General features: G+C 37.5%; 1 protein-coding gene across 1 annotated transcript; it reads left to right on the top strand.

The window, feature by feature from the left end:
* Nucleotides 1-1,149: 1,149 nt before the first annotated feature.
* On the top strand, nt 1,150-2,106 carry neurod6b (neuronal differentiation 6b; the record flags this gene model as incomplete). Its single annotated transcript, XM_079453620.1, has 1 exon — nt 1,150-2,106. One exon carries the CDS (start codon nt 1,150-1,152, stop codon nt 2,104-2,106), a length of 957 nt encoding a protein of 318 aa, XP_079309746.1.
* Between the last annotated feature and the right edge of the window lie 8,793 nt (nt 2,107-10,899).

Genomic DNA, 10,899 nt, shown 5'->3' with positions numbered 1-10,899 from the left:
GATTCAAACATTTAGCATCCAGGTGTAGGTATGAGATCACTTTATTAAAATGAATAATTGTGCTGCAAAGCTATTTGTTATCCAAGGGACTCACAGTCCTATCAGACGTCCCATAGCCAAATCAAATCCATGCGTCACTTTAAAATCAAAAGCATTTAGCAGTCTCTACACAGGTACAGCCGCGGCAGAACTGGCATTAATCTTTTTTACGCGGAGTTTTTTGACGGTAAATGAGAGCCTCCCGGTGCCCATTACCGTGAGCGCCAGATGATGAGAGCCGAGTGAAAGTCCCCGGAGACGGCATCACGTGACCAACAGAACGTCAGTGGCAGATGGCACGGGTACCAGCGCTGCTGCCTGGCATGGGTGTCATTTCTCAGTGAGTGAGAGAGAGAGAGAGAGAGAGAGAGAGAGAGAGAGAGAGAGAGAGAGAGAGAGGGGAGAGAGAGAGAGAGAGAGAGAGAGAGAGAGAGAGAGAGAGAGAGAGAGAGAGATTAAAGGAATTCTTAGAGCTTCACATCGAGCACATGGGAGGCAGTTCTGAATGTCGTCAGGAATTTGAACATGCAAGCAAAACACTGAAGGAAGCAGGTGAGCCATCTAATCCATCATTTTTTATTCTTTATAATGTTTGCCATAAACATGAATAAAGAATAATTCACGTTGAGAGGAATTTTAAATTTAACCTATAGTGTAAATTCTGGCTTACATTATTTAATATTTAATAGAGTTCTCTTGTTTATAAATTTTTGAAAAAAAACCATTTACAGTTATGTAAATAAAGGCAAATAGAAGATTCGTCAAGCAGATGTGTTATTATTAGCTCTAAATTTCTAGTGGAATTGTTTGCAGTTTAGGAGACGCGTATGCGCACGACGCGTCCTTGCGTTGTGTCTGCGTTTTCTTATTGATAGTCTTTGTGCACATGCACGAGACTGATATATTTGGCACGTTTCTTTTACACTCCAGGTTTAAATTAATAAATCAAACTCAAACACACTTTGCGTAAATAATCCGGAAAAAAACATTTCGACATTAAAACGTCCGATCCTCTCCAGCAGGCCCCATACCCTCTGGATACCTTGCACCATATTCACTGACTTTACCTTTAATCTGATTGTTTGTTTTGCTGCAACGCAGGTGCAGACGATGCTGACCGTACCGTTTGAAGATCCAGACATGATGCGCGAATCTCAGTTTGGTGCCAGATTCCCCCGTCACGATGATGTCCACGACTCGTCCACGGAGCACAAGGAGGCCGAGGACGACGACACGGACCGAGAGGAAGAGGAAAGGGAGGACGAGCGTGACGAGAACGGTCTGCCCAATAAAAAAGGCCCGCGTAAAAAGAAGTTCCCCAACGGACGCGGCGAACGCGTGAAAGTGCGTCGCCAAGAAGCGAACGCGCGGGAGCGCAGCCGCATGCACGGGCTCAACGACGCGCTGGAGAGCCTGCGCAAGGTCGTGCCCTGCTACTCCAAAACGCAAAAACTCTCCAAGATCGAGACCTTGAGGCTGGCCAAAAATTACATCTGGGCTCTGTCTGAGACTCTTAGCGCGGGCAAGAAACCCGACCTGCTCGCCTTCGTGCAGACCTTGTGCAAGGGATTATCGCAGCCCACCACCAATTTGGTAGCGGGCTGCCTGCAGCTTAACGCCAGAAATTTCCTCACAGATCAGAACGGGGAAGTGTCATTCTCTGGCAGGCCTCAATATGATGCTCTGTACCCGTATCCTAACGCGGAGATGGGCACGCCCACCGGCCTCAGCTCTGGGACCCGGGACAGCGCCAAACCGTTCCGGCCATACAACTATTACGCATCCTACGAGTCCTATTACGACAGTGCCTCTCCGGAGGGCAACAGTCCCCACTTCGACGGCCAAATAAGTCCCCCGATAAATTATAATGGGATCTTCTCGCTTAAAAAGCACGAGGACCAAGTCGAGTACAGTAAGAACTGCCATTATGGAATGAGATACTGTAACGTGGCCGGTCGGGGGTCCATGTACCGCGTTTCCCCAGACGGTCATTTCCCTTATGACTTACATCCCCGCAGCCAATCGTATCAGAGCCAGGACGAATTAAATACGGGTTTCCATAATTAAAAGCAAGCGTAGGGGTTGGATGCCAGTTACACTAATCTGTCACTTCATTAGTGCGCGTTGGAGACGAGGGGGGCTTTTTTGCATTTAAATGTTTTGGCAAGCTTGCTGTCATCTTATGAAAATATTGTAAAATCAATTCTATTTATTTGAGATTGTTTTGTTGATGTAGTGTATGTGGTGAGGTAACATGTTCACAGACGCAGGCTGTGGTAGGCCTGTAGCCATTGATAGAAATGCAATTTAAAACGGGCCTCCCAAACACACGTTTTAACGCTTGTCCCCTCTAGTGGAAATGGATTTGTTACTGTATTATCATGCGCTTCTCGAGCTCAAAATCATTCGATTCATGAAAGCAATAATGGATCTATGCAACAGTGTGACATCCGTGGCAGTTTTGCAGACGTGTACATAGATTTATCCTGTGATTTTGTTTTCTTATTTGTTATAGGCATTTGTGTCTTTAAATTATAGAAATTCCCCAGTCCGCATAAAATGAACAGATCCTATATTGTGATTTTGTTGTGAAAATATTTGCTGTAATTCACGGGACACATCGGGTCTTGATGTGAATGATGCGAATGTTGAGGTTTTAAGGATCTCACTTCGTTTGTATTGCGGCCATCTTATCGAAATAAACATTTACTGTGAACATATACTGTCTTGTTTTTCCTGAAGTGTTTATAAAAGTCAGTAATTTCGTAATCTTTCAAGTCATATAATATATTACCGAAATTATTATTGTTACAAGTTTATGCTATTTGATCATTTAATGACAGATATTTCGTGCCAGTCAAATCCTAATAAAATGAGATATGACAAAGATTAATTTTCAACACGTTCATATGTATCTGAAATTTATTAGGAAAGAATAAAGAAAAAGAAAGTTAAAAAAATACGTTTAGAAGAATTTTAAATAAAAGGCTTCCATTTGGTCTTTATTCTGTCATAAAGTTATTCTAGATCTTTAGATACACTCTAAATACAAAACACTAAATAATAATTCTAAGGATTTATATTTTTTTTATTTGGTTCAACCTAAAAATGCTTTCTGAGTTAAATTCTCTTTGGCACGAACAGATCTTACACTTCTGAAAATTATTTGATCTGTTTTCTGAGGACCAGGTTTGACCCGGCTGTGAACTCCAACTAGAGAAAAAACCCCTTGAAATAATAAATATTCAATTGGCAAGTGTTTGTATTTGACCTTATGTTTATTCATATTTCTTGGGTATAAATGCTCCACTGGGGTTTCTGTACGAACATGTTGAAATTATTATGACCTTTCACAAACTTGTTTATAATATGTTAATAGTAAATGTTGGCTCAGTAACGGAATTTAAATAGTGATAGGTTACCGATCGTTATTATTATTGTAAATAATAATACTTATAATAATAAAAACAACATTTAACGAGTCTATTTAGTGTTACACTTACTTAAAATTTAAAAAAAAAAATTCTGTTATGTGTAGATAGTTATTCCATTTCTTATATTTTCATTATTGAGACAAAGGCACGCTATTATTTTAAGACATCAAACTTTATTGCGCCATTGTAAAATGAAGGGACGGAATTTGGACCACAAATAATGATCTCTCTGGTTCTGTATTACAATAATAATAACAATAATAAAAGTAATACAAATAGATTAAGATAGATTAAATAACATCTTCTTTTAAATAAAACGAATATAATTCGTGAGTTATGAAACGGAGGTGGACTAAAGCCAGTAATCTGGAGGCTGTCAGATGTCACTGCGCCAAACTGTCTGAAAAAACATCTCAGTTCAGAAATAAACACACATTTTCACCGAACATGAACTACGAAAAAAAGATTTAGAAAGAAAAACCCCTGCAATATTTAACTCATTATTTATTTAATGATAAAATAACATTTTCGTCATTTATTTCTTAATTTTCGTCGTCGTTTCGTCGTCTTTAGGATTTTACAATGAATATTTTTACATTATAACAAAACGATGTGCTTGAGTAAAATACATATTTTTCCATTTCAGTTTCAACTGTTTAGAATCATTTTAGATACTTTCCTAAATGTGAAATATATATATATATATTCTGTGTCTAAAGCCCTACTTGAATAGACTACATATACTCAGCCACTGTCTGTGTTTGGTTGATGTTCATGTAAAAATGCACAGTCCTTCCATAAATATGGAATCTTTAACCTCAAATATTAAATTATGTTAGAAACACAAATTCCATTTTAATTGAACCGCTCTATATCATCATCATCATCATCTTGTCCTGCTCTGTTGTGGAGTGTGAAAATGTCTCTGTGTCCCTCAGACAGACACTGTTTGACATGTGAATCTCAAGAGCTGGAAACCTGCAGGCCAACCATACCATCCTTCCTCTCACACTAATCCTGTACTTCAGTCAGCCCCTGACAGCTGCTCCCTGACAGCAGTGTGTGTGTGTGAGGGGTTTGCAGGCAAACAGTCTCGGGGGTGAAGGTCTGAATGGTTGGCATGCATTTCCTCTCCTTTGACTGAGAGGTTAACCATGAATGTGTCCCCCCTTCACCCCCACCTATTCTAGTCTGCAGAAGTAAAGTGTAGAACAGCATATGGCATCTTCTGTGTGGGTGGCAGAGTGGGAGGGTGGGGGGATTTTTTCACATACATATCTGTTGTCTATGGATGTATGCAGCCCATATTAAAATGCTATTCATAATGTATGCGGTGCATGCATATATGCATATAAACACATACAATGAACTTAAGTGAAACAATTAACGAGTGGATCATAATTGCACCCTGTGGCACAGTTGTCGATATGTCAAGAGTATGTAAATATGAATATCATTTATAATAAATTACACTGTTTGCTGACAACATACAGTGTACACCGCACTGACTGAGGTGTGAGTAAAGGTAGAAGTTGAATACACAAAATTAATATAAAAATAATCAAATAGGCTACTCTGTAAGTCACTTTTAATAAAAGTGTCCAAATGCAAAAATGCATACATTTGCACCAAATGCATGAATGTAATGCAATGTAAATGTGAATACAGAGGGATAGTATTTTATGCAAAAGTATTAAAATAAAACATGAATTAGTTAAATTCATGGAAAATGTATGTTTAATAAATTGCCAATTTACTGATTATAATAAATTTAAAGAAATTGGAATCGTGGTCAGATAAATAGTAGCTATTTAAATGGACAAACCGTGTCTTGAATGCAGGGCACATTCCTCTGAGTCTGGCATTGCTTTAAATAAATAGCCTGTTAGAAATAATCTGGGTGATTAAAAGTGAAAAATGTTCTGCCCCCACAATGGTGATTTACCACCTTAAACTTTGGCTGCAAAAGTGAATAATAATTCTCAGAGAGAGAGGGAGAGAAAGAGAGAGAGAGAGAGAGAGAGAGAGAGAGAGCACAGTTCTAGTCTCATATCCTCAACCCTGCCCAAATTTCCAGCCTTCCGCGGGACACAGATGGCCTGGGACATGAAACTCTCCCTATTAAATTCCTAATAATCATTTCTCTTGTGGAATGGTGTGAGAGGCTGAGGGATCTGCTGTTTAATTAGATGCTTTAAGGAGCAGAGGCAGTGTGGGAAGCAGTGCATTCTGGGAGCCATGGGTGCGAGGCTGCCACGAAATGACACCATAGCAGAAGCCAGGAGCTCATTTGCATGGCAGATTGGCATCGGATTGGCACGAGATCTGGGCAGAGGGAAACACTTCTGAACTCAGCAGTCAGAGGTCTGGAGTGAGGAGACAGACAGCAATTATCTTCCAGGAGGTGTGACTGTGTATTAGGAGAAGAAAGAACCAAAATTACATAATAGTCAACGCTATGCAATTACATTAATATGGCTGCAAAGGTAAAATGGGAAAAAAAATCTTGATCTATATGATTTTTTGTTTGTATCTTTATCAAATGTAATGCCAGTTTACGAAGTAAACATTTAAACAGCTGTGATATGGCGCAGTATTATTCTGATCTGTGTCTCACTGAGATGTTTATTTGTCTGCTTTAGGCATTGGAAGACAAAGTTGTCACAATCATTTAATTTTTCAATAACACATTCTTAAGTCCAATTAAAATGCGTATTCTCTATGCTTGCTGGTTTTCAAAAACCTGTACATATATTTGTGAAATCTGTAATCCACACCAAACTAAAATGCATGTGTATGTGGGTAGTTGACAGACTTATATGCTAATTTATCTTATGGTGTGACTGCAAAAAAAAACTAACAATGAAGATAAATCTCTCTTATGCTATTCTATACGATACACAGTGGCGTAACTTTGTTTTGAAAAGTTTCACATCACATTTCAGATCTGCTTCCATTTGTTTTTAAACAATATCTTGTTTTTATCAATTGTTCATTTAAAGAATGTTGTGCTTTATTATAAGGATGGCTGATAAAATATAAATTACTGAAAGGAATGTGTGTTTTCCCCCACAAAAAAATGTGGTGTTTGACACAGATTACCTGTTGGTGTGTCAAGGGTTGAGATGTTTGGGAACCCCCTGCTATCAAGGACAAACATTCAAGTATATAGGGGAAACAAGGGAAAAAATTATGTCTTTAAACAAATCTTATTTTCACTTATTACTACGGCCATTGCCAGATAGGCTACAAATATAGAAACTTTCTACATTTTGTTTTGAACTCATGAAACTACAAAGTTGTGACTTTTTCCATTTATTGGAGTTTTCTATCAAGTATCAAAGTGTAATTAATCTTGCAATAGACGATAGCAAACGTATGTCGAGAACATAAGGACGAATATATAGCACCAAAGTGCAAATAAGCCAAAATGTTATGACTTGAACAATCATTTTCAAATATTTTCATCATTTTATTTTTAAAAAATGCCTTAATCTGATATGTGATTGGGAAAACGTTAAGCAAACAGCTGAAGTAGGTAACACATGCTTTACGCTCTATACGCCCCTGCTTACAAAAACGGGCTACCTGCACGGTTAATAGACATTCCGACATGTCCCACCCGTCCACCTCCAAATTTCGCCTATGCATATTAATAATATAACATAATACAATATCAACAGTTTGTTTTATACATTTTGCTTTGTAACATCATAGTACACAAACGATGTATTGGTCAACCATGTGTTGCATTGTTTTAAAGGCTAAAATAACACTCAAATATATTGACAAACAACTGACAAATGTAATGAATGTATAAATGCATTCTCTGACACACCTGCAACCCACCTCGCGCGTCTCAACGCTGACGTCCACTGTAGCAGAAGAAATCCGTGAGAGCTGCTAACAGCCATTTTTGCGTAGTGACCGCAACCACTGAATCTGACGTCAACGTTGCCGCCATATTAGAGAGGCCAAAGCTGCTGCAAGGTTTTTTTAGACAACAAATCATCTTTAGCGCGAACATTTTGGAACTCCATATATTCTACACTGTTAAAATAGGTGGAGGAATGTAAACTTTATTAAGTTTTTTACTGGAAGAAAATGGCAACTCCCACGTTTACTTCCGTGTCAGGTTTGCCCTTTCCAATATGGCAGTGCCGTTGCTTGGGACAACAGGCCTAAATCCTCTGCAACTGCTAACATGGAAAATAAACACGGACTTTAGAAAACAACTCAAACTCTTTTGGATTCTGTTAAAAGTTAATGCCAAGTACTTTCTTAAAGTTTTTCTCAGTCGCCTTTGGTGCATTTCTCAAATCATCCTTAAAAATGTGCATAGGTTGCATTCTAAGGCTGCATACGTTTGATGACGTCTTTTATTCACCTAAAAACATTAAACGTTTATTTCTCAAAAGACCTTATCACTGTAGGTTATTCTTACCTTGAAACGTAACGGTTGCGTGCAGTGCAGCCTTCAAATGTGGCCTTAAAAGTGCACAGCCTTCAAATTGAGACGCGCTTAGTGACTGTAGGCAGTGCGGAATCAATGTAGATTGCCTATATACTTCCAGATACTTAACAATGCAGCCATAAATTACCACATTCCAAATTACGTATGTCGTGCAAGTGACTAGATGTTGTGTAGGTTAAACAATGTATTTTAAAATGTAATTTGTGATCTGAGAAATGCAGGAACTGAGTGAAAAGTTCCGGTTAAATGTTATACATTTAAAGCAAAATTGCCATTATTTTACATGTCTCTTTACTTTAATAATTTAATTATATTACTACTAATCATTATTAGTAGCATAATAATCTCACGTGATATCCTAAACTTTCACATCACGTTAGATCCGTTTTTTAACTATATGTAGATCTATTATAGCTTTCATATGCCCTACAGTGCCAACATGACAGAACTTTTATTCATATGATATTAAATATTTTTGGGGGAATGAACATGATCTAGCTGATTAAAAATGCAGGAGTTTCTATCATTTATATAAATCATAAGTTTATTGGTGCCCCAGAAAGACTAATCAGAGACATATTTAACTTCCATTAGTAAAAAGTGATGACACATCATTTGTAATAGTTGCGTGTGAGCTATTAAAGATCTCCAAGAACTTGATATCCATTTCATACTTTTTCCATTCACTTTTCACAGCACAGGAGGTCAATGAAATTCATTTTTACCAAGCACAGAGAACAATCCTAAATAATCCAAACTAAACTTTTTTTGTTTTTATGTCTTCTACCATTTCACAGAAACACACCTGCTGCTTTTATGACCGATAACAAAATCCCAAATAAATCAGGCTGTGAAGTTTATTAGAGAATAAACATTAAACTGTTAGTGTGTAAACTTTTCTCCATCCTCAGCACTACAAATGATCAAATGTTGCTTTGAATGTCCCAAAAGACAGAGATAGATAGATAGATGCCCAGGGACATGTCCCAAAAGACAGCTGTCATCATTTTATTGGTGTGAGATACTAAAGCAAAATGTTTTAGAAGATGGTGATAGATGGATGGATGCATAAAATAAAAAAAACATTTTAAGGAGATTCATTTAAAATATGCAGTTATGTGTTTATTGTTGTATAACGGTGAAAATGAATGAAATTAAAACAAATCTGAAATATCTTGAATTTATCGTATGACCTCTCAATTAACAAAACATAAGCAGTGACTTCTCAATTCAAGAAGACTGGAGTCTTTGCCCTGAGGGCTGTGAGAATTTTCTTTTCATCAAGGTGGAGGTGCACTTGACCCGGGTATACCGTCGCTTCAACAGCAGATGTGTTATTGTGTGTTTGTGCTGGCAGTCGCTGAACCGTGAACCGTTGAAACAACTCAGTCAAAGTAATTTGCTGTTTTAAAATGCATTACAGTAAAGTGGGTGACAGGAGTGAAAATCCTTATTTCTTCTACATTCAACAGAAATAAATCACATAAATTAAATGTGTTCTCTGAGTATTAAACCCAGCAACATATACTTTTCATTGTATAGAGAAAATAACGTGAACATTCTTCAAGCCATCTGTGATCTTTTACAGAAAAGAAAAGAAAGAAATTTGGAATGAGAGTAAGTAAATGACACTATTTCTTTCAATAAAAAGACAAGAAAATAGACGTGTGACCTGACTTGATGTTTGTGATGTTCTTATCCGACAGCGCGCATCTCTGCTGTTCTGATCTGTTCCACCTGTCCACTGGGACGGCTTTACTCACCAGGGCTCCGCCCCTTCTCTACCTGTCCTGTGATTGGTTGGAAGTGAGCTGTCTGACTGCAGAGGGTGGAAAAACTTGGTTTTCATCCAACAAAGTGTCATTGGGGACACGCATGGCCTGCTGGAGGCAGGGACTCGGGCGCTAATGGGGCCCGCAGCAGCACCTGGGGATTCTGGAGAGAGGGTTGGAGGAGGAATGCAGAATGCCGTGGTAACCAGAAGGACTGCTTTCTTCTTTTTTCCTTACTTTGAAAAGGCAAGGTGTGGTGGTCTGCAATCTGTCATGTATGTTTGTCAGTTGCTGGGTGACAGTTTGGTTTTAGATGGACAGCGACAGATGATAGATAGATAGATAGATAGATAGATAGATAGATAGATAGATAGATAGATAGATAGATAGATAGATAGATAGATAGATAGATAGATAGATAGATAGATAGATAGATAGATAGATAGATAGATAGATAGATAGATAGATAGATAGATAGATAGATAGATAGATAGATAGATAGATAGATAGATAGATAGATAGATAGATAGATAGATAGATAGATAGATAGATAGATAGATAGATAGATAGATAGATAGATAGATAGATAGATAGATAGATAGATAGATAGATAGATAGATAGATAGATAGATAGATAGATAGATAGATAGATAGATAGATAGATAGATAGATAGATAGATAGATAGATAGATAGATAGATAGATAGATAGATAGATAGATAGATAGATAGATAGATAGATAGATAGATAGATAGATAGATAGATAGATAGATAGATAGATAGATAGATAGATAGATAGATAGATAGATAGATAGATAGATAGATAGATAGATAGATAGATAGATAGATAGATAGATAGATAGATAGATAGATAGATAGATAGATAGATAGATAGATAGATAGATAGATAGATAGATAGATAGATAGATAGATAGATAGATAGATAGATAAAACTTCCTCTCTGCACAACTTTCGTAAACTTGTGAAACGGAGCTTATATGAAACACATATGCTCGACTTAACAGGATAAGACTATATTTACAGGAGCAGAGAAAAACATTTATTATTTCATTAAAAGCTTGTTTAAAAAAAATCTGGATGAGAGAGAGAGCAAATGAAAGAGAGAGAGAAGTGGTAAACAGGCAGGGCAGGTGTTGACGATGCTAATGAAACGGATGACA

This window comes from Barbatula barbatula, assembly GCF_947034865.1.
Source record: "Barbatula barbatula genome assembly, chromosome: 3".
NCBI classification, from domain to species: Eukaryota; Metazoa; Chordata; class Actinopteri; order Cypriniformes; family Nemacheilidae; genus Barbatula; species Barbatula barbatula.
The sequence above is the reverse complement of the archived record's forward strand: the minus strand, read 5'-3'. Positions and strand labels throughout refer to the sequence as shown.